The sequence below is a fragment of the Chinchilla lanigera genome, unplaced genomic scaffold (genome assembly GCF_000276665.1).
Source record: "Chinchilla lanigera isolate Chin_1 unplaced genomic scaffold, ChiLan1.0 scaffold00047, whole genome shotgun sequence".
Lineage (NCBI taxonomy): Eukaryota > Metazoa > Chordata > Mammalia > Rodentia > Chinchillidae > Chinchilla > Chinchilla lanigera.
In genome coordinates, this window is record NW_004955448.1 from 1,117,882 (window position 1) to 1,143,231 (window position 25,350).

At 36.9% G+C, this 25,350-nt stretch overlaps 1 protein-coding gene across 2 annotated transcripts in view; it reads left to right on the forward strand.

Moving 5' to 3' along the window:
- The window catches only part of Rnf13 (ring finger protein 13), a 141,937-nt gene that overhangs the window by 64,206 nt on the left and 52,381 nt on the right, over positions 1–25,350 (forward strand). For both annotated transcript variants that reach the window (XM_013518631.1, XM_005393005.2), the window contains exons 5-6: positions 8,706–8,793; positions 22,906–22,996. In XM_013518631.1, coding sequence (XP_013374085.1) covers positions 8,706–8,793; positions 22,906–22,996 — 179 coding nt within the window. The remainder of the gene's footprint in view (positions 1–8,705; positions 8,794–22,905; positions 22,997–25,350) is intronic.

Consider the following 25,350-nt stretch of genomic DNA (forward strand, 5'->3'; position numbering starts at 1 on the left):
CTAGCCAAGCAAGTTCTCAAGGTTTTGTGAGGGGAGAACATTTTCTCCTCAAGAGGCACAGGCATTTTAGTCCTCATCTCGACCCCAAGTAACCTGCGGCTCCGGCCCACACAAAGGGAGGGCCTAGGGGCCTGAGGATCCTGTGTTTCCCACACCTTCATGCTCTTTCTCTTTGATTGTACTATTTTTTTTTTTTATAAGATGCATCTTTGAATGTTATAGGTCAATCAGCACATTATTATTTTCTGCAGGTGTTTTTCAAAACAAATAGAAGAAAAGAGTTATAAGCCAAAATATGTTTATATTATTTTCATAGTAACTGTGTAGTTATGTTTACTAATGTTTGTTTGTGTTGATTCAAATTATTGCCTCCCCTCCATTCAGTTCATCCTGTAGTATGACTTGTAGGGCCATTGACAAATTCTCATTCTCATTCATTCTCTCTTCCTCTCTCTGTTTTTTTTATCCACCAGTGCCTTAATTTCATCTGCGTTCCTTGAAGGAATGTCTAAGTACACATGGAATTCCAAACAAGCTTTTCTCTATTTTGTAGATTCCTCTAAGTAGATGATGATGCCAGCTCTCAAATGCTGTCATCCTTGTCTGCTGCGTCATCTGTGTGCCTGTGCGCGCTGCTCCTCCCCAGCCGCTGGCCTTGCACACACACCTTACTGTGTTGGCCGAGTGATCACTGCAGTGTTGCACAGAGGCAGGGATAGTGACTGTGATCACGCTGTAATCATGAAGAAGATGGCAGTCTTTCACCAGCAGATAGAACATTATCTGTAGGATATTTTGTAGATCACAGTATTAATGGGAAATATTTTAACATACCAATTTGAAATATGAGCCAAAGTTCCTACCTGGCCAGGAAAGTAGATACGGACCAAACATACTTTAGTCACTGCAGGTATCCTATGTCTAAATTCAGGTTCAAGAAAATTTCATCATTCTCTTACTGGTGGCTAAGATTCAGAATATGTCTTAAGATAGATGTATTTTTAAATTTATACTGAAGCCAGACTACAGTAGTTGAATTTCCCTAATACTTGCTATTTCTTTCCCTACTTTTATTTTTATTACTTGTTTTACTAAAAAAAATGATGACTGGTAACTAGAATTTTCTTCTAAACCACTTATATTTTTATTCTTTATGAATTACTCACAATCTGATATATTTTAGTGTATTCTTTTCTCACTTCCCAGTTAAAATAAATGAGCTTTATTATACATATAATAATAAAAATGTTGAAGTAATGAACTAAACTTAAGGTTGTATTAACTTTAAAACTGGAAGAGAATAAAATAAAAAAAGGACTTGGGATGTAACTCAATGTAAAGACCCTGGGCACAATCCCCTGAACAAAATAAAAGGGTATTTTAATGCCAGCTGATCTTTTCTGAAACACATTCTGCCTCATCTGAAGTCAGTGTTCTATGTAGTGTTAATGGAATGTCACCTACCTGCTTGTCTGAAGTCATCTGCTGTTGAGCTTGTTTTTTCACTGTTGTTCATTCAGATGTTACAGGTTATTCTCCTTGCAAGGGAAAAGTAGCATTATAATTCAGATAAAAGTTTTACAACTTGGAACGAAGATTTGCATTTCAAGTAAAAAATATTGTCTTGTTTTATATCAGTGTCTAGGTTGCTCCCTGATACAATGGGTTTGTTTTCTTTTTTCTTACCTCTTCCCCAGTTTCCCTTCCCATTTGAACGTTTTTTCCTATTTCACGATATGTGTCACACACTTTCAGTTTCTCACACCAGAAAAACAGTGTGGTATTCACACATACACGTTCCATTTATTTCACTTAAGAGTATGGTCTCAAGGTGCATCCATTTACCTAGAAATGTCTCAAGCTTATCCTTTTTATGGCAGAGTAGTACACCATTATATAAAAAAAACCCACATCTTCTTCATCAGTTCATCAGTTGATGGGCATTTGGGCTGTTCCCAAGATTTAGCTATTACCACCTGTGCTGTTATAAATGTGGGTGTGCATATGTCACTGTGGTATGATGCTTTTAAGTCTTTTGGGAAGACACCAAGAGGGGAATAGCTGGGTCAAATGGAACCTCTAGTGCTAGTTTTTTGAGGAATCTGCACAGTGGTTGTACCAGTCTACACTCTCATCACAGTTGGATTATTTTCAGTCTTTTCCACTCAGGAAAGTCATCTCCATTGCAGCTTTTCCGTTCTTGCAGTTGTGTAGCCAAGACGTGTACACAAGTCTGTGTATCTGTAGCATATCTTCCCACAGTGATGGTGAAGTGTGCTTCATTCAGTATGTGTACAGATATTAAAGGAGATTGAAGACTAGAAAAGATAAAAATGTGAATGGAATATTTTATTAGATGTTTATTTGACGAAAGGTAACTCCAAGTGTGCATTCCTGAAAGGCCTTCAGAGTACTGCCCAATCCCTTTTTTTCCATATCTCTCCTTGACTGTGACCTTGTTAAAATATTTTAACTTTGTTAAAAAATTTCAGCAACAATGAAAACTAATCATAGTGACCATACCATAACTAATACTTATTGGTATGTGCCAGGCACTAAGTGCTACTTTAAATACATTAAATTACTGAATCCTAAGAACAGCCTTGTCTTGGTTACTTTTTTCTAGTTGCTGGGACAAAATACCTGATGCTCAAAATTAAGAAAGGAAAAGTTTATTTCGCTTACAATTTGTGGAGGTTTCAGTCCATACTTGGCAGATTACAAGGCAGAGTGGCACATGGCAGAGGGCTAGAGCTCATGGCGGCAGAACACAGCAAAGCAACAAAAACACACAAGGGAGGAAATGGCCAGAAGCACCCTCTTCCTCTCCCTTACATATGCAAACTATCCACCCCAGGGCCGGTGTAGCTCTCACACCCATAATCAATCAAACTCTAAAAGCCTGCCCCATGACCGCATGAGGCTTTGGGGGGACACCCAGACACAAACCATAACAAGCCTTTGTTTGGGTATATTATAGTAACTTTATAGACATTTCTTGCCTAAGTTTATGTGTAACAAAAGCAAGATTGTTGTTTTGAACATATCTTTAATGTATAATTTTTCCTCTTGTTGCTCTCTTCTTTGTATATAAAAAATTTCTCCAGTCTGTTTCCACTGTTAACTCTTATTTCCTAACTTTTATACTTCATGTGGAGGTATAATTCAAGCCCCATAAAATCTGCCATAAATATTTTAACTCACAGCCTTTTCATCCTCTAAGTTTCTATAAACTCTACCCCAATACTTTAACAAATTTCTTCTTGGTATGTACTATTTTGTTTATAGATTTAATTTGCCCAAAGGATTTTAGGGGTAATGTTATCTGAGTCTAGTACTTTTTTAATTTCCCTTTTCAGACATTTGTAAATTACTAATTAAGACTATGTTTCCCTGAAAATAAGACCTACATGGAAAATAATGTCTTGAAAATTAGAGATCAAAAATACCAACTCTAATCACCTTGCCCTACCTGCCATTACAGAGTAGCCAACAAGCAAGAGAATAGTGAGGTAGAATCTTTTACATGACACTGGCCATCAACATGGTAACAACCAGCATCTATTTTCCAGTTAGGGCTTGTTTTGGGAGAAACATGAGATCAGTAATCCTAGACCTTATCCTGCGCCATTGGGAAACCCTGTTGTGTTAGCTTTTTACCACTCTAACAAATACCTGAGATAATTAGCTTATTAGCAGAAAAGGTTATTTTTGTTCACAGTTTGAAAGCTTTCCCATCTATGGTCTTTTAGCCCTGTTGCTTTTGAACCAGTGCTGAAGTCAGTCATGGCAGGAATGTTCTGTGTGTGGAGCTAGTTATCTCATAGTAGCCAGGAAGCAGAGAGAGAGGAAGAGGAGATCGGTGTCCCTATATCCCTTTTGAAGGGACCCCTCAGTCGCACTCCCCCTTTTGAGAGTACTTCAGCAGCCTAGGACCCCTCATGTGGCCCCACCTCTTGTTCAAGCTTCTGTCATCTTCTAATAGTGCCAAGCTAAGAAACAAGCCTTTAACACATGGGGCTTTTGGGGAAATTTCAGCCATCGCACCAGCGCTTCTCCACCTAATCACATAGTGCTCAGATCTCAGCTCTGCCAAAGCATGATCTGAGGCCACTTGTTTTTAGAATATAGAGAAGAGTATCTACATTGTAGAGTTACATCGAATATTGGAGATAACGAGTATAACTATCGGTAGTTTTCTGTTATTCACATAGCTTATGTTTATCAGTAGTTTCCCCAACTCCTCATGTTTACATGTCTAGTTATCCTGGGTGTGGTGGGACAGGACTGTAATCCCAGCACTCTGGGATTCTAGAGCAGGAGAATCACAAGTTTAAAACCAGTCTGGGAAAAAACAAATAAACAAACAAAAAACCAGTCTGGGCAACTTTGTGACTTAGCAAGAGCCTGTCTTAAAAAATGAAAAAACAAGCAAAAAACGGGTTAGGAATATAGCTCAGTGTGAAGTCTCTGAGTTTGATCCCCAGTACCATCCCCCTAATCTGTTTATGATCATCTTGTTAGTCCAGTAACTTCTTTTTTCTTATGAAGTATATTTTGTTAGTGTCAGTCTCATGAATTTGTTCAGACTAGAAATAAGATGAAACATTCTGTCATCATGTCTTTCAGAACCTGTCTTATTGACTCTTCTACTAGAAGCCTGCCATCTACTGACAGACTGGCTATTTATAATAGCAGGCTTATTTCTTAAGTCTTCATTGGATGCCACCTGGTCTTCATAATTCAGTTGCATGTGATTTGCCGATTAGATGTAAAATATTCAGCACATTAGTATAATTTGAACTAATAGCTCTGCTCAGTCTCCTTAAAAGACAGATTGGCAGTACATTTCAGAAGGCTTTTAATGCAATTTTCAGTTTTGGTGGCTGTTTTGGATTTAGGTTTTCATTCACAGTGCATGCTTTCTATTCGTGAATCTTTGAGTTCTTTGCTTTTATCTGACATCATGTGTTTGAGGTTGCATTTTACGAATGAGAACCCTTGCACATGATTACAAATGACTTAGGTTTTATTTTTGCCTTGTGTGTTCCTTAAAATACCAGCTGCTGCTTAGTCAAAAATGTAATTTAGTTTGACTGACACATGAGTTTTAAACTTCCTAAACATGAATATCTTCTCCTTGTTTGTATTTGTAAGACTGTTGGTCCATATGGTAATGTGTTCCTTGATTTAATTTTATTTCTTTATTTTAAAAACCAATAAAAACAACAACAAAACCTTAGAGAAAGCCATGCTTGTTAAGTTTTTGAAAACATGCTTCTATTTTTTTTTTTTTTTGGAGTTCACAATTAAGCTTACAGAATTTCTTCCAACTGTAGTAGTTTCCTAAATCTTCTAAATAAAATAAAGTTTTAGAAATTTTATTATTTTGTTAGAAGAAAATAGCTTTTGTTTTCAGTGAATTGGATTTTTTTTCTTTTGGTACTGGAAATCGAACTTAGGACCTTGCGATTGCCAGGCAGGTACTTATGCCACTGAGCTATATCCCTGGCCCAGAAGAGAATAGCTTTTGATAGTGATATAATTTTGCTTTTTTTTTTTTGAGCTAGGTCTTGCAATGTAGTTAGTTCCAGCTGTCTCTGAGCTCACTTTGTAGCCTAGGCTGGCCTCAAACTCACGGTGATCCTCCTGCCTCGCCTCCCAAGTGCTAGGATTACAGGCATGTGCCACCCTCCTGGCCCAACAAGTGCATTTAGATATATAAAAAAAATATTTCTTCTCAGTTGCTTGGTACAGTTTTAAGAATCTAATGACCTGGCTTGTGATGGCACATGCCTGTAGTCCTGGCACTCTGGGAGGCTGAGGCAGAAGTGATATAGGGGAAAAAAAACTCCCAACCTGAAGATATCAGGGACAAGGTCGTGTTCTCTAAAATCGAAGAATGAATTTTAGGAACAACATAGGTTAAGAGCAGAATATGTTTTTTGAGGGAAGGAAAGCTCCTGTCTGAGAGAGGGACAGAAGAGGGGCCAAGTGGGTTGCCCAGGAACCTGTCTTTCCTAAGGAGGGCAAAACCGCAAGGTGAGGCAGGTCCAAGGTGGAAAATATGGGAACTCGCTAGGTGGGCATGAGGTGGGACAAAACTGTGGTCAGCCAATAAGATTACAAGCATAATTGTTCAGGTAAAATTGATTAAATTTGGATCAAATGGGGAAGCAAGTCCCGTAGTAAGCGGGTATGAATACAGAATAGGGGCCTTTCCTGTAGGGGGTTGGGCTAGTGACTCTTCCTGGCCATTTCAAGGTGATTGCTACCTGTTTAGAATATCAATCCCTGAGTTCCATCTCTAGGGAAGTATGTGGGCACATCTGTTTAATCTCTTGCCCACAGCTGGAGGTATCTGTCTCCCCTACAGTTGCAAGGTATCTCATCTTCTGCATTGGCTCCTTTGAGGGCCTGGCCCTGTCTGACTGCCTATAATATTTTTATCAAACTCAGCTGCCTGTAGCAGAAGGAACACAAATTTGAGCCCAGCCTGAGCAGTTTAGGGACTTATCAAGACCCAATCTCAAAATAAAAATAAAGGGCTAGAGATGTAGCTCAGTATGAAGGCCTTGGGTCCAGTCCCATTTCCAAAAACAAAAACAAAAACAAACCCAAAACCTAATGGTTAGATTCAGTTACACACTTAGCATATTATAAATTCATTCACTTACACTGATGGAACTTCATCACTTGTGAGAGAGAGAGCATCTTACAAAATTGGGGATCACTTTGTCTCTTCTTGCTAGAAAGCTTCATAGACAACTACAGGAGACTTAAGGACCTTCTGAAGGCCATATGGTATATTACAGTATACATAAATGTAATAGATGGCTCTATACAAGATCTTGAAGAAAAATGTTTATTAATAAAGACTGATACACTCTAAGCAAGGGCAATTGTTGTGGATAGAACTAGCAGGTAGAACAGGGCACAGGACAGTGCCGGCTTTATTCCTGGAGATGATGTGGAATTTGAAGACCTGATAGGCATTTAGAAGACAAACCCGTTCTAAGCAGAGACGATAGTATGAGCAGATACATAAAGCAAGAAAGCATTGGACCCACTCAGATCCCATGAGTACAGTGATCCCCATAAGGATGATAACGGCTTCTGCTTCCCTTGTGAGTTCTGCATTGTGCCTGACACAAAATGTCTTGCTCATAATGCAAACTCAGCGAATACTTGTAGAATTGAGCTACAGTTTTAACTGTTATGGTTCCTGAGACCACTTTTCTCTGTGTCCTAAAATGGTACATTTATGTTCCCATATAAAACCTTGTACAGTGAAAAAAAATTGTGTACTTTCAGTGAAGATTAGCTTAAAAACAATTAGCTTTAAAAAGAAATTTAAAACATATTTTAAATAACTATTAAGACCAATCTCATTTTATATTTCTTAAGTTGTGTCTATGAAAAAAGATGCCTCTTGGATATGGAAAGAAATATTTTTCTTCAGTTACTTGGTTAGCTTTTGGGAAACAGTTAAAAATGATCATTTAGCTGGGTGTGGTGGCATAGGCCTGTAATCCCAGCACTCAGGAGGCTGAGGCAGGAGGATCATTGTGAGTTCAAGAACAGCCTGGGCTACAAAGTGAGCTCAAGGCCGGCCTGAACTGCATAGCGAGACCCTGTCTCAAAAAGACAGAAAAAGAAAAGATCATTCACCGAGGTGTAGTGGTACACAGTTGTAATCCCAGCACTCAGGAGGCTGAGGCAGGAGAATTGCTGTTAGTTTGAGGTCAGTGTAGTGAGTTCAGGACCAGTCTGAACTAAAAAAAAAATCATTAAAGCGTCGGAGAGGCTTTTGTTTAAATAAAAGCTAAATGAAGTCTTACTGCTATGGCAATATAATGAGTACATAAATTTATGTGTAATAAGAAGTAAGGTTAGAAACCTTTTTAAAGTATATTTTTCTTAATGCTTATTACTTTTACAGAACATTAAGTTTCAGTGTGATGCTCTCATACCTGGGCATATTTAGGCTGTCTTCATCCCCTCGTTCTTTCCCACGCCTCTGCCTTCTCCCACATAGTCTCTTCCTCATACCCAGCTGTAGAAAGAGAAAAGGTCAAGTAGCTAAATAGAGCCAAAGTAAGTAACTTTAGGCTGCAGGTGTTTTTAATGCCTTTCAAGCTTTCAAAAGGAATTTTAAAAAACCCAATGATCAAGCTAAAAATAAATTGTTTTCATTTGACACATTTCTGTGTGTTAGGAATGATGTTAAGCATTTTAAAGTATTCTTTATATATGATAAAAATGTCAGTATCCTTCCCATTTTGAATTTAGGAAACTGAGGATTAAAAGTAAAAGTAATTTGCCTCAGTTGATTTCATTAATAAATAGTAGAGGTTGTATTTGAACTCCCAGGATCTGAGGACTCCTGAGCCTAATCACAGTGAGTCTCCATCTGGGAGGCAGACAGATTTTTAATGTTTGCGCTTGTGTCCTTGTCCCGTCATCTGCTTCTGACTTGACTAAACACCATGAATGAAATCAGGAAGATGTCTAAAGAAATCTTTGATAACACATGGTAAACATTTTGTTTGATGAACATCTGAGCTTTATGCCTAGTTATGTACATAATCCTAACTATGGACATAATAGTTCCAGCTAAATAATATGGACTTGTTGATATTTGCTGAGGTTGAGGGATATTATGAAAGGCACTGCCTTCCTCATAAATATTTTCTGATTTGTAGGTTTTAAATGCACAGAGAGCGGGATACAAAGCAGCTATTGTTCACAATGTTGATTCTGAAGACCTCATTAGCATGGGATCCAACGACAGTAAGTACAGGTATCACTTTTCTTCTCTCCTGTTTGTCAGATCATTTGAAACTAAAAATGAACAGCATTTTCCTTCTCTTATTATCTATTTAAACAGCAACATTTCTTCTCTACTAGATAATTCCAAATTCTTAATTCTTTTGGGAAATATTACTCAGCTATAAAGAAAGATAAACTCGAGGCTTTTACAGGTAAATGGTCACAACTAGAGACCATACTCACAAGTGAAATAAACCAGACCTCCATGTGTAAGCAGCGTATTGTCTCAGTAGTGTAAGAACCTGAAAGAGTGAATAAAAATTAGGAGGTATGGTAGACACTGTGAAATGAAAGGAAAATGCTCAAAAGTAAAGGGCAGCTGGGGTGAGGGAAAACAGAAGGGAGAGAAGGGTAAATTATGTAAGTATGTACATATAGGATAGCTAACATAGTTGTACTACTGACTTCTTTTGCTTTACTAAAAGGAACAGTTAATGATGACTTATTTGATCAATCTTGCATGTCTTTGTTTTCCTGAGAAACCACTTTGAAGGTATCAATACGTAATACAACAACCATTATTAATTTCCTACCACTTTGTCTGTAACTCTGTATTGCTTGTATTGTTCTTATGCTATTTTGTAAATGGATATCTGTTTTTTAATATGTTTTCCTTCTTTTATTTTTAAAATAAATTTTATTGATATCTTATAAAACAACCAAAGCTTTAAGTAGACATAATCTGAGTTAAGAATGATATAGAAAAATATTTGTAATTGATTTAGAGATTCACAATATTAAATTTTAGAATGCATGGATATACTAAGTAGCTTTTGTCTGTCATCTGGTGGAATTTCAAAGCCACGTAACTTGTGCTATTCTGTGTGTTGTTTATTGACATTAAAGCCATTGACATTAAATTGACATGTCTATAGTTTTTCATTTGAAATGACTATTTTTCCTCACTCTCTGCTTTTGTTTTTCTTTTACTACATAGTATAGTATCTGTTGCTACTAAATTCCATCAATTTATATATCCAAAGTAGTGCTTGGAACAAAGAGTAGCCATAGAACTACGGAATGATTTGGTGCACTGAAATGCATTTAAGATCCTAAATAGCAGATATTTTATATTTTTTGATGAAATGTCTTCTTAGTCCTGAGGAAAATTTTTAAAGAATTATTTATCGCAGAGATAATGAGGCAAAATTATATTTAACATGAAATGAGTTTCTTAGTTATTTCATTATATTTTAAATTATTATTTTTAAGTCTAACTCATTAATCTTCATAACTGTAGAATCTATTAAGTGCCTCAAGATGTTCTAAGTATTCAGGAACTTTGACAACTACAGCATGGGGAAATATAAGACTTACATGAGGGGAGTTTACTCATCAAATAAACTAATACTGTTGGTACTCTACATGTTTCTCTAATTAAATTGTTTTTTAAGTGAAACATAAAAACAAAATTATACATATTAACATATATTGATGCATGTGCTATGTAAAGTTTCTGGTGTTTAATTCAGATTAACTTTATGTGTCTCATGAAACATTCATGATTTCTTTGTGGCAAGACTTTCAAAATCTTTTCTTTCAGATTTAAAAAAAAATTTTTTTTTGTTGTTGTTGCTGGGAATCAAACTCAGGACCTTGTTCTTGCTAGGCAGGTGCTTGTGCCACTGAACTATATTCCCAGCCCACTTTCAGATTTTTGGAATGTACTGTATAGTACATTATTATTAATTATAGCCACTGTACTGTGCAGTAGCACACCAAGATTTCTTGGTATGCTAACTATAAATTCGTACCTATTCCATCAACCTTTCCCAGTCTCTCCTTCTCTCCCACTCTCCCCAGCCTCTGCTAATAGCCATTCTATTCTCAACTTCTATGTGATGTCTTTCTGTGCCTGAGTAAGTTTACTTAACATAATGATCTCCAGTTCATCTATGTTATTATAAACTGATAGGATTTTACTTTATTTTTTTATATGGCTGAATAGTATTCCATTGTGTCTAGGTGTCACATTTTCTTCATTCATTCATCAGTTAATGGGCACTAGGTTGTTTCAATTTTTGGCTCTTGTGAATAGTGCTGTGATCAACATGGAAGGCCAATGATTCTTCAGTACACTGATTTCATTTCTTTTGGCAATAACCCAATACTGCAATTGCTAATTCTATTTTAACTTTTTGAGGAACTTCCATACTCTTTTCTTTACGGCTGTACTAATTTACATTCCCATCGGCAGGGTGCACTGGTTCCCTCTTTTCTGTGCCTTCTCTGGCATTTGTCTTTTTGCTAAAAGCCATTCTGACTAAGGTGAGGTGGTTCCTCACTGAGATTTTGGTGTACATTTCCCTGATGGTCAGGGATATTGAGCATTTGTCATATACCTGTTTGGCCATTTGTATGTCTTTTTTGAGAAATGTCTATTTGGATTTATTGTGTATTTTTAATCTTTTTTTTTTTTTTTTTCTGTTGTTGAAGTTTCTTATATATTGTCAATATCAGCACTTTGTATATCAAAGGCATTGATATCCAGAAGGGCACCGATATTCAGAATATATTGACATCACATATTTGTTTACTATGTTGATTATTCCTTTTGGTATGCAGAAGTAGGGCAAATTTGACATATGTTTCTTCTCCTCTTTTAAATATTACCTTTTAAAAAATTATCTCAATTTAAACATCAGAAGTTATAGTGAGTACCTGATCATATGGTTCATAGCCTTTGGAACTGGTTCACTGAAGGAGTTCGGAAAGGTTTGGAGATGCTGGCTGGAGAAGCAGCCCCAGAATGTTATAAACTGAGTTTGAGGAAAGACTCTCATGGTAGCTCAGAATACCTGAATTCTGACAGTAATGCCGCTGGCAAAGACCAGTAATAAGGACCCCATCAGCATTTGGACTCTAAATCATATATATTATGCTCTGTTGGAAAATTTGTCTGTGTTTTACTTGTGTCCTGAGACTGGTAGAATGAGATTAAGGGTGGTAGACTAATTAATCTAGCAGGGGAAATTTCAAGTTGAGGCTGTGGCATGGGTACTCTTGAACATCTCTATGTTGAGAATCAAGAGAAGATGGTGCAGATGAATGATGTAAAAGTTTTGAGTTTGACTAGAAAGTTGGGGGGCTGGGGATTTAGCTCAGCAGCGCAGCACCTGCCTGGCAAGCACAAGGTCGTAAATTCAATTCCTGGTACCAGAGAAGAAAAAAAAAAAAAAAAAAAAAGAAACAAAAAGAAAGTTGGACAAAGTTGGGGCATGCAAAGTTGGAGTAGAGGAGAGCCAGATTGCTGAAAAGATTAGCATTAAAAAGAAACCAAGTACTTTGGATTGAGACAACAGGAAAAATGACTTAAAGAGCATAAGAATGTCAGGAATCAGCAAGACCCTGCCAGTCACAGGGAGGCTCAAGAGTCCAAAAGTTAAAGACTTAGCTTGGAGAAGAGGGAGCCTCAAGGCATTGTGCTTGAGAAAAGCCACAGAGGAAATTAGCTTGCTGGGGTTCTGTTCACAGTGCTCAGCCATCCAGGCACTCAGAGGCCCTTGCAGCCATGATGCAATAGGGCCTGTCTAGTGCTGGAGCCAGCAGCAGACCTTGGTGCCATCCATGTGGTGCTGATGGAATGCAAGAGCTGTGGGATCATGGAGGCTACCACCTAGATTTCAGAAGAAAGACTATGAGGCCAGGCGGTGTGCCCCTGAAGCTGTGAGAGTGAAGCAGAAAGTATAGTGGAGACCCCAGAAAGTTGTGAAGGCCAGGAACATGAAACCTCTGAAGAAAGTTACAAGAAGCAAGTAAAGCCAGCCCAAGAGAGAGGCTCTGAGGGCTACAACTACCAGAAATGCAATACCAGTGCAAAGCTACCTTTGGAGCATGTATCTCACCATAACTTGCCTCAGGTGCTGGGTATGGAACTGTAAGATTTAGTGTTTGCTCTCCTGGGTTTTGGTCTTGCTTGGACTCTTAAATTCTTTCTATCCTAGGTTCCTCTCTTTTGAATGGGCAGATTTATTCTGTGCTATTGTATATTGGAAATGTTTAACTTTCTTTTGATTTTTACAGGGGCTCACGGCTAAGAGTTTACTTTTGTGTCTCAGAGGAGTCTTTGGACTTGGACTTTTCAACAGTGTTTGCACTAGTAAAACTGGCAACTCTTAGAGACAGACTGAAATTCAAGGGATCTGTATGAATCGTTTGGGAGCCAGGGGTAGAATGTTATGGTTTATATCTAGATGCCTCCCAAGAGCTTCAGTTGCTCATAGGCTTTTAAAAGGTAATGGATTGTAGGAGCATTATAGCTGGTTGCTCTCAGAAGTTGAGGCCTGGTTGATAGAAGCAGGTCACTGTGGGTGTGACCCAAAAGGTTAGATCTTCCTTCCTCGCTCTATGACTTTGCTTCCTCATGAGCTCTGTCCTGCTCATGCCATCATCCTGCCTTGTGTTGGCTGACCATGGACTATAAACATGAGCCAAAATAAACCTCTGTTTAAGTGCAGATGTCAGGCGTTGTGTATCAGAGACAAGAGAAGTGACTCAGACAGCATGCTGGACCAATACTTTTGTGATCTCTGTACACACATACTCTGGCCTGAATTCTAATTCACCTTCCACTAAAATTAGCTGTGTAAGTTTAAGTAAGTTACTTACTCTTCATGTGTTTTGCTAAAGGCCTTCCAGGGTTTAGTAAAAACCCTCAAGACCTTCTCAAGGGCTAAGTGTGTGTTGGGTTGAACAAACTGATTATTATTTATATACTGTTTATTATTTGGACATGTTTTCAGTGAAAGTTTAAGCTGAAATGTCAGTTCCCTTTAGCACCTGCTTTGTAGTACCAGTAAAACTTTTTGTGATAATTGTGTGAGCTCCTAAGGAGAATATATTAAATATTAAAAGTAACACATACCTTATAATTGTGCGTTGCTATGGGAATATTCCAACTAAACTGTTATATTTCAAAAATGGCTGAGAATTTTGGCTCTTGACTTTTAGTCCCGGGATTACTTTCTGTTATATTTTGCTGTATCTTTGTGTATATATGTATTTAAGTATTTCATATATCCTAAGCAAATGCTGTGTAGATCTTTACCATTTTAATCTTTGCTGTTACTTAGTCGGGAGAAGGAATGCATACATTTATTAGAAGGGGTTTATCTATTCTTCTTTTCAGTTCTTAGTACCTCCTTATAAGGGAGACATGGCGAACCTTTTAGAGACCTCGTGCTGCACTGTAACCCAAAACCCACTTATTTATCACAAAGTGCCAACAGTCCAATTAAACCTGAATACCAGTTAAACCTCATATACTAATATCTTTTTTCTTAAAAGAAAAACACAGTAAAATGCATCCCATAGGTTTGCTATAAGCAATACCAGTGTTTTCCTCGGTGGAGATTCTGTGTCTAGAAACAAAAGAGGTGTTTAAAGCCCCTTGGTGCCAGCAGCTCACACAGTTAATGTGCCCTTTTTTATTTTGGCAGGGCACAGAATAGGTTTTCAGTGAGCCAGTAACATCTTAAGGAGTCAAGAGAATGTTGTAGGTAAAACACTAATTTCAGAAGGAAATGTGATTTTGTTCCAGGTTAGTGAACACATGAACTAGGCCTGGTCTTTGGGAAAGTTAATTAACCTTCCTCCATCCATTACTTCCTCCATCCATTACTTTTTATCAGAACGGACAAGGGCATAATTAGCAAATGAGAGAAGCTGTGTGAGAAAACCCATGGCCGAGTAGGAGGAGCCTAGCTGTGGAGCCAGATGATGCCAGTTTGAGTCCATGTTGTGTAGACCCTTGACAGTGTGACCAGAGCAAATTATCAGTATCTTGGGGTTTCTCCTCTTTGCTTTCTTCTTCTAGCTTTTGAAAGCCTACTGTATCAAAATGTTTAGGTACTGTGGCTAGAGCAAAACATGATATAGTCAAAGGCTTTGCTTTCATTAAGGGAATAGAGCACAGTAGTTAAGAGAGTTCTTTCTGGAAACTGCCTAGTATGGTTTGAGTCTCAGGTCCATCACCCAGTAACCGTGATCTGGAAACTGGGCGTGTGTTACTCAGTATCTCTGCTCCTGTTTTCTCATTTGTAAAATGAAGGTGATAATAGTGCTTACCTTTATTGGGTTTCTGTGAGGTTTGAATGAATTAGGACCTGTGAACATTTTAACTTCCTAGTTCTTAGTGATCATTCAGAAGTGGTTCAGCAGCAGGAGGATCACTGAGGCAGGAGGTTCCCTGTGAGTTCAAGGCTAGCCTGAACTATGTAGTGAGAACTTGTCTCAAATAAACAAACAAACAAAAAAGTGGTTCAACAAATTATTATTGTTGCAGTCTAGAGTGGGAAACAAGAAAAAGCATGTACTCAAATAATTGTGCTACTATGTGAAGTAGTAATAAATGCATGAAGAAAAGCATTTCAGGCTCAGGTACTATGGAGTGACAGGGCTGAGAGGAAGGTGCCTATTGTGGATATGGTGGTCAGAAAAGGCTTTCTGTAAGGAACTGAGATTTGAACACAGGTTCAGAGTGAGAGACTGTGTCATGAAGATTTCTGGAATTTTTACCTTTTTACTTTTTTTATCTTAAAGAGAAAGAAACTAACAAAACAACAACAACAAAGATAAAAACAAAACAACACAAAAATAATAACAATGATACAGAATTTCAGAACAAGATGATAGGAAATTAACAATGGTTGTTACATTACATATTGTTGTCTTCAGTGAAGTTGCTCAGATTACTAGATATAAGAATGCAAGATTGATCAAACAAAGAGAATAAAAAAAACCAAAAAAATTAGAAACAATACAAAGCCTCATTAAACAAGATGGTAGGAATTCACCAATGGTTGCCAAACTGCATACTATTGTTTTCAAATTAGTTGTTCAGATTACCAGACACAAGCATGCAAAGCTTGTTCAAAAAAAAATTTTAAGCATTAACTGTTCTTTTCAACAAACTAGCAGACATCAGTGGTACAATTATCCCAGCTATCCTTGTATATACATATATATTCTTCCCCTTCTTTCTTTCCTTTTTCCTTTCCCTCATCCCAGTTGTTCCTTCCCTTTGAGCAGTTTCTTTCCATTTCACATTATCTATTGCACTTTTGGGTTTTATTTACTCTTTCATGTTTTACACTAGAGAGACAATGATGTTTACACATACAGGTCTGATTTGTTTCACTTACGAATATGGTCTCTAGTTGCATCTATTTACCTGTAAAAGTGTTGAGTTTATCTTTTACAGCTGAGTAATACTCCATTATATAAAAACACCACATCTTTTTTATCCATTCCTCAGTTGATGGGCATTTGGGTTGTTGCCAAGATTTAGCTATGACAAATTGCGCTGCTATAAACATGGGCACACATATATCGCTGTGGTATGATGTTGTTAGTTCTTCTGGAAAAATACCCAAAAGGGAAATAGGGGGGTTAAGTGGGACCTCTAATCCTAGTTTTGTGAGGAATCTCCACACTGATTTCCATACTGGTTGCACTTATCTACACTCCCACCAGCAGTGGAGAAGGGTTCCTCTCTCCCCCCAGCCTCTCCAACATTCGAGAATGGTTGATTTCTTGATGAGAATCATTCTTTCTGGTGTGAGATAGAATCTCAGAGTTGTTTTAATTTGCATTTCTTGACCGACTAATGATGTTGAACATTTTTTCATATATTTATTTGCCATTTGTATTTCTTCCTCTGAGAAGTATGTATTCATCTCAGATGCTCATTTTTAGATTTGGTCTTTGAATTTTGGGGGCCTGATTTTTTGAACTTCTTTATATGTTGTAGGTAGAAGTCTATTGTCTGAGGGACAGTTAGCTAAATTTTTTTCTCAGTTTGTGGGTTTTCCTTTTACCCTGTTGGGTGATTTCTTTTGATGTGCAAAAACTTTTCAGTAAGATGAGATCCTAGTTTTGGAGTCTTTGAAGTATTTCCCATGCAGTTTGGTTTTTGTTCATGAACTGTCTGCCTGCCCTTATGTGTTCAAGATTTTTCCTCCTTTGTCTTCCAGTAGGTTTAGCATTTCTGTTTTAATATTTAGATCTTTGATCCATTTTGGCTTTAGCTTAGTGCATGGTGACAGACATGGGTCTCATTTTAGTCTTCAGCATGTGGAAAGCCAGTTTTTCCAGCAGCATTTACTAACGAGGCTATCTTTCTTCCAGTGAACATATTTGGTCCCTTTGTCAAAGATAAGGTGGCCAAGTGTGTTTGGAGTTGTGTGTATATCTTCTAATATGTTCCACTGATCCTCAGGTCTGTTTTTGTGCCGGTACCATACTGATTTTATCACATTAGCTTTGTAGTGTAGTTTCAAGTCAGGGATTGTGATGCTTCCTGCCTTGCCTTTGTTGCCTGGGATTGCTTTTGCTATTGTGGGTCTCTTTGGTTCCAGGTGAATTTTAGGAATGTTTTCTCTAGATCTGTGAGGGGTACTAATGGTCTTTTAATTGGGATTGCATTGAATTGGGTCAGTTGCATTGATTGTCTTTGCATTGGGATTGCATCTGTGTAGCAGTTTTGGGAGTATGGCCATTTTACAGTGTTGGCTGTTCCTATCCATGAGCAGGAAATATCTTTCCATTTTCTGATATCCTCTGATCTCTTTTTTTTTTTTTTCCAGAGTACTGTAATTTTCACTGTATAGATCTTTTATTTTCTTTGTTAGATTGATTCCTAAGTATTTCATTGTTTTGTATGCTTGTGAAAGGTGTGGTTTCCCCAGTTTCTCTCTCAGTGTGTTTGTTGTTTGTGTACAGGAATGCTGTTGGTTTTTGAGTGTTGACTTTGTATCCAGCTATGCTACTGAATTTGGTTATTAATCTACAAGTCTTTTGTTGAGTTTTTGGGGTCTTCCATGTGGAGTATCATGTCATCTGCAAAGAATGATAATTTCACTTCTTCCTTTCCTGTCCTTGTTCCTTTTATTTCTCTTTCTTGTCTGATTGTTCTGGCTAATGTTTCCAGAACTGTATTGAATAGGAGTGGTGACAGTGAACATCCTTGTCTTGTTCCTGATTTTAAAGTGAAAGCTTTCAGTTTTTGTCCATTTAGTATGATGTTGGCTATTGGTTTGTCATAGATGGTTTTTATCAGATTGAGGTAAAGACCATGTATTCCTATTTTCTGTAGGGTTTTTATCATGAATGAGTGTTGGACTTTGTCAAAAGGTTTTCCTGCATCAATTGAGATGATCATGTGGTTTTTATCTTTGGCTCTATTGACATGGTGTATACATTAATTGATTTGCATGTAATGAACCATCCCTGCATTCCTGGTATGAATCCCACTTAGTCATGATGTATAATCTTCTTAATGATTTGTTGCATTGTGTTTGCTAGAATTTTATTGAGAGTTTTTGCCTTTGTGTTCATTAGGGAGATTGGCCTGTAGTTTTCTTTTTTGGTTAGGTCTTTCTCTGGTTTTGGTATCAGGGTAATACTTGCTTAATTTCTGGGGTTTTTAAGGAGAGGCAACAGTATGTGCAAAGGCTTTAAGATAAAGCAACCTTGGTGGTAAGCAAAGTGTGGCAGAAAGCCAATACCTGCAGTAGAATGAGCAAGGAGAGAGCAAGTGGCAAGGGATGACATGGAGATGGAGCTGGGGGCCAGATCATGCTGTGCCTTGTAGACCATGATAAGGACTTTGGAATTTATTCTAAATATGTTTTAAACAGTGGTGTAAGGAATCACTTTGGCAGTTCTTTTTTTTTTTTTTTTTTTTTTTCTTCGTTTTGTCACCATTTTTTTTTTTTTTTTTTTTTTCCTCTTGGCAGTTCTTTAGAGTAGATTGAATGTGAAACATGGGCAAGTGTGCTAACAACAGACCATTAAGAAAATTGCTGCAATAGCACAGCAAGAGAGCTTGATCTCTTAGAGTCTTAACAGTAAAAGGGATATGGTAGCATTCTGGACATATTTTGTAATGGGCAGAATTTGATATAAGAAGTACTATAAAGTAAAGGGAGAGGTCAAGAATGATCCCAGCTTGCTTATCCTGAGAAAGTAGGTCATGCTATTTACAGAAAAGAGAAAGAGTAGAGTTGGTTTAGGAGAAAAAAAAGACATCTAGAGTTTTGTTTGAGAAACAGTAAGTTTAAAGCACCTGTTAATCAAATGGAGATACTGAATAGGCAGCTTGACATTCGAATCTGGAGAGACGTGAGCTGGCCATTGAAATGATCATTTGTCTGTGATATGATAGTCCTGTTTGGAAAGATGTATTTCTCAGAGTGGTTTTATCAGAATTAAAATTTAGTGGTTTTTAAAATTTTCTTGTGGGGGCTGGAAATTTAGCTCAGCAGCACAGTTCCTTCCGTGGCAAGCGTGACATCGTGAGTTTGATTCCTGGTACCAGAAAAAAAAAAAAAAAAACCAAAAAAAAAAAAAAATTTTTTTTTTTGTGAATTAGAACATCTTTCTCAGTTTTTAGTACATGTTTATAGTACCTAATATTGACAGTCTTTGTGGGGAATTGGTACATGTACACCTTAATTCCTTCTTTCCCCCCTTTCTCTTCCCTCCCTTTCCCCTCCATTCATCTCTTGATCCCCTTCCTTTTTTGTGTACATGTTTATAGTACACAGTGTTTGCATTTTTGTATGGAGTTGTTTCACGTACACAACTCATATTCCTTCCTTTTTTCAGCCCCTTTCCCTGCTTTCCTTCCCTCCATCACTTGATCCTCTCCCCCTTTGAGAAAAATCCTCCATACTCCCTGTTATCTGTCTTTTATTTTGATTTTTATTTATATGATTGGCTTTCATATAAGAGAAATGATGCAGTATTTAAGCTTGTGTGATTTATTTCACTTAACTTTATGGTCTCAAGGTGCGTCCCTTTTTCTATAAATGACTCAAGTTTATCTTTATGGCAGAGTAGTACTCTTATCGTGTGGAGTTAAAGACATCATACTATAGAGATACATGCATACCTATATCTATAGCAACACAATTTATAATAGCTAAGTCTTGGAGGTAGCCTATGTGTCCATCAATAGATGAATGGACAAGGAACATTTTTTGTTTTTAGTAGATAAATAATGTTGCAGTTTCCAAGGTGGTTCATATTTGCATATAATGTTTTCCCCCTTTTCATCTTAATCTTTCTCTAACATGAGGCATTTTCTACAGCTCTTTAGATATAGTAATTTGAAAGAGGTTATGTTATTTTCAAAGATTATAAGCCAGTAGTTACAAGCCAATAGTTTCTGCTTGAGTTTATCAGAATGTCTTCATGAAAGAGTGAAACATCTTACAAAGAGTATGTAATTTCAAGTTGTTATTGTCAAAGTAAAACTCATGCATTATGATGAAAAATCTTTCAACAAAATAAAAAATATCTCCCTAAAATATAGATGGTTCTGTAACAGTTCCTCTGGCGCTACTACAAATGGTATTTATTGACATGACACCTCAGGATAGCTGAGGTGTATCCTTGAGTGGGAAGTTTTTTTTGTTTTTGTATTATATCATTGATATAAAAATAAAATGTTTATTGATCTCATTGATAAAAAAGTGATTAAATATTCTTTCACTAGCCAGTTTTGTTCCTTGGGCTTTTGTGTGTGGTGGGCAGGGCTTATGTTCGTGAGAATGAATGTTTAGATTTGTGTAAAAAAAGTGGAAGTAAAAAAACTTACTGTATTATACCAAGGACACTAGGATTTAAAACTTTTTTTTTTAAGTAATAAAACAAAACAGATCTGTGGTTTAGGGAAAAAGATCAGTGGTTGATGAGGGTAAGAGGAGGAGTTGACTATAAAAGGAAATAAAAAAGTTTTGGGGAATGATGTAATGGTGTGTATCTTAGTTGTATTTATGTGATGTATGTATTTGTCAAAACTTATAGAACTGTTGATTGCTTCAAATAAGATAAATATATTCAGGTGGGAAGTATTATAGTTTTATTTTTCTTTTCTTGTAATCTCCCTCCTTTTAAAATGCATAACAAGTATGTATTTTTAAATAGTGAAAAACAAAGTTCTTCTTTGTTATTGAATAATACTCCATGATATATGTCTTGGTTACTTTTCTCTCACTGAGACAAAATACCCATTGCCCAAAATTAAGGAAGGAAAGGTTTATTTAGCTTACAGTTTGTGGAGGTTTCAGGCCATACTGTCTGGCTCTGAGGCAGAGTGGCACATGGCAGAGGGCAAACATTCATGGCGGCAGAACACAGCAAAGCAACAGGAGCAAAAGGGGGGAATGGTGGCAAGCAGCCTCTTTTCCTCCCTTACATTGTAAACAGGCTACCCCCACCCACAGGCATGTAGCTCTCACATAATGTCCATGCCCTCCTCTTCCACAGGCTCAGGATGTATATACAAAGTAAGCACCCTGGTTCCCTGCTGAGTCACTTAGCCAAACCTCTAGACTCCCCAGTATCAACCATAACGGTATATTTATACATTTTTTATCTAGTAATCTGTTGATAGGCACCGAGGCTGATCCTATACCTTAGCTATTGTGAATTATACTGCAATAAACATGGGTATGTGGGTATTTTTGTAGTGTGCTAACTTTAATTCTTTCAGAAATATACTGAGAAGGGGCTGGGGATTTAGCTCAGCGGCACAGCACCTGCCTGGCAAGCACGAGGTCATGAGTTCGATTCCCGGTACCAGAAAAAAAAACCAAAAAAAAAAAGAAAAAGAAAAAAAGGAATATACTGAGAAATATATAGCTGGATCAAATGACCTATTTTTAGTTATTTGTGGGACCTCTATACTGATTTTCATAGCAACAATGTATTAAGTGTTCCTTTTTCCCCAAGTTCTTGCCAGCAATTATTGATTGTTTTTAGTTTTGTTAATAGCCATTCTCTTGGGGTGAGATGGAATTTTGATGTCACTTTGATTTCCCTTTCTCTGATGGCTAAAGAAGTTCAATATTTTTCATATACTTATTGGTTATTTGTATTTCTTCTGTTGAGAAGTATCTGTTGAGTTCATTTGCCCATGTATTAATTGGATTATATGATGAGGTGTTTTTGGTTTGTTTTGAGTTCTTTATGTACAGTATTCTGGGTACTAGCCCTCTGTCAGAAGGAAATCTGGCAGAGTCTCTCCCATTTTGTAGCCTGTCTCTTAAAAAGCAGAAGCTTTTTAATGTATTCTCTTATGCAGAATTAAAAAAAAACAAAACAAAACCAGAGTGATGAAAGTAGAAGGGAGACTGTTAGAGAAGAAGGAAGGGAACGAAGAGGAGGGCAGAGGGGAGGTGGAGTGTTAGAAATGATTAAAGTATGTTACATGCATGTGTAAATATGCCAAAATGCAGCTCGTTCATCTGTGGATGTTGTAATATGTGCTAGTAAACTTCTTTAAAAAAGAATTTGTGTGAGGGGAAGAAAGTACAATTAATTAGATAGTTGTGGACTAGCCGTTGGTTAAGTAATGAACTATGAAGTCATACCTTTGAAAGAAAAGAAAAAAAATTTATTCTGTTCCTGAGAAATGAGTAATGGGGTAATTTTTACAAATTTCTGTTTTGGTGGCTTTTGATTTTGGCTTTGAGATTCCAGTCAAAACAAAAAGCTTTACCATTGCTCCCCCGCTGGGGAGAAGTGGACGTTTACACAGCTTTGTTGTCCTTTGCCTTCCAACGTTCCTGTCAGCCTTTCTCTGGAAAGCTGCAGGCTGGTGTTATTTTTTAAACTGATATAAACTGGTCTTACAGTCTTGGCTTGTCTTTCTGCTGGAAATGGGTATGTAAAAGAAGCTTTTTCTCTTTTTTACTTAGGAATTATGTGTGGGAAGAAAACCTAAAATGTCTTCCTCATCTTCCTTTTCTAACAGTTATATCTATAGAGGAATAAATCAAATGCAAACATTAAAGATAATTATGCCTCAGTCTTTTACAACTATTGAAATTAAGTGAGGTAATGTTAGCTTTTTAAGTTGTAAATGTTAGTAAAAGAAAAATCATGTATGTTATATTTCTAAGCTATTTTGATGATTAGTATAAATCTGTAATCTAAAAAATAAACTAGTAGAAAATGAATCCTGATTGTAATTATTTCCAGTTGCATTTGCTGCTATTATGAAGTTAAGTTGATTGTACACTAAGAATGGGCTTTTACAAGTAATTTTATTATTCTTTTATATAGTTGATGTGTTAAAGAAAATTGACATTCCATCTGTCTTTATTGGTGAATCTTCAGCTAATTCCCTGAAAGATGAATTCACATATGAAAAAGGGTAAGTAATAAATACCAAAATCATCATGTAACTTTAAATTCATTATATTCAGGTAGAATTTTATAATGCTAGTTGTAATCAATATTATATTTTAGAATGAGCTATTGTGCTGATTATCTCTTTTTGAATCATTATGATTTTGAGTTACTGTATTATGTTTTTTCTGTGTATGATTAAAATATATATTTATGCTGGGGAGAGTCACTAATGTTGGCACTGATGTTGTTAAAAAGGTAAAACTTTCCATTTTATTGTTTAAGAACAATGAAATTACATTTATTTATATTTTATTTAAAAGGTTTGTTATTTTATAAATGTAGAATCCAAAACACAATGAGAGTGACTTTTACAAAGACAAAAAGTCAGTTTTTGGTAGAGGGCATACATGAGGCCTTGGTTCTGTCTCTAGTACTGCTCAAAACAGTGTTAAATTTTATTTGGATTAAAAACTTCTCTGTGACACTCCTGTGTTGGTTTGGGGCTTATTTTGCAAGGGGAACAACATAATACAGGACACATACTTCATATGATTATTTATAATAGTCACCCAAAGAACAGCATACAAAAGAGTGCAGGAAATCTGTCCACACACTAAGACCAAGGAATCCAGCTGAGGGCCTGGATCCCACAACAATGTCCTACATGAGTTGAGCTGAATACCCAGAGCTCATAACAGTGCCTCCCATGAATCCAACTGGAGGCCTAGAGCCCATGACAACGTCTCATGCAGGCCTGTTTCACAGATCTGCTGGGAAGTCCCAAAGGTCAGTAGTGGAATCTACAAAGTCTGTGCCAGCAGGAGGAAGGACCCTTGCTAGCAGGCTGAGGGATCTGCCCTGGAGCCAGGAAGTGATGCTCAGAAGAACCAGAGCTCCCCCAAAAGGTACCATAGCCATCCTCGGCAACAGTGAGGTCCCGAGCTCCTCCGATGATCAGGATAGCCGAGTTCTAATCAGGGAAGCCAACTCAGCAAGCTTTTCCAGGAGGCTGGCAGTGCACCGTCTTCCCCTCCGGAACCAGGAAGCGATGCTCAAAGTGAGGACCAGAGCTCTCCAAAGTGAACTGAAGCCATTCTCAGTGCCAGCGAGGTCCCGAGCTCCTCAGAGGAAGAAAACAGCCAAGTTCATCAGGAAAGCCAGTTCCCCACAGCCTCTCTCAGTTCCCCACAGCCTTCTTCTCCAGGTGTGCCTCTTATGCTGCTGGCAACAGTCCTCAGGTGGGCCTCCCACACCCAGCACCACACTTATTCAGTTCAGCTGGGGGTTATAAGTTGACCACCAGTTATCAATCCACTACAGCTCCGTACCCCAGCTCATCACAAACAGAAAACAGAGACTAAAATTAACTTAAGTCATCACTTCCCCATCCATGGCAGTGCAGTGAGCATTTCAGGCCTCTTCCCCGAAACAGATTTCAGAACATAGGAGTAATAACAAAATAAAAACAGAAGCAACTAATATTTGTTAAACATTTAGCAAGTGCCTGGCACTTAAGAGAGCGAGATTTTTGTTTTTGTTATCCATTTAATTGGTACAACCCTCTAGAGATTTTACTATTATCACTTATTATCTATATTTACCAAAAGAAGAAACTGACATTATGAAATCCAATTCTAATTATTTAGTGGGGGTGGGATCCATGAATATTTGAGTTTAAAAATGCATAAAGAGGGAAGAATTTTATACTTATTTTTATCATTCCTCTCATATAATATTGATAACTTAAAATACTTTTCACATATTACATGGTCAGACCATCTTTATTAAGTTAGGGAACCTAATTTTAGATGTATTAAAAACCAGTTATACAAGATGGTATTTTGTCAACTGTATTTGTGTGGTTAGTAGATGGGAAAACTAAAACTTAATTTTATCTCAGTATTGTTCCTTTATTAGAAAAAAATCTTATTTTATAAAGAATCTTTTTGATTTTAACTGTAAAATCAGATCTTTTCACATTAAAAAGTAATACACATAAACAGGTAAAATACCTAAAAACTTCAGAAATAGAAAATATCTGAAATGACAGTTCCAGTGATTCCATTCTCCAACGCAGCTATTAAAAGCTTTTAGTTTTCCCATATTTGATTACTCATATTAATTATAATATGTGCATAAAATAGAATGATATATAATATTTTGTAAATTGTTTTGTTTACTTAATATAACTCTTTCCATATTAATATGAGTTCACAAAAAATGATATCCTGTACTTTGGATACATGTATTGAAGAATTGGAAGATGTTTAGAGTTTCAAAAGTTGGTAACATTCAAAATAGGATCTGAGGCAGTATAATCAAGCAGATTCATGTAACTACAGTGAATTTATAAATACTTTTTATGTCAATTCAAGA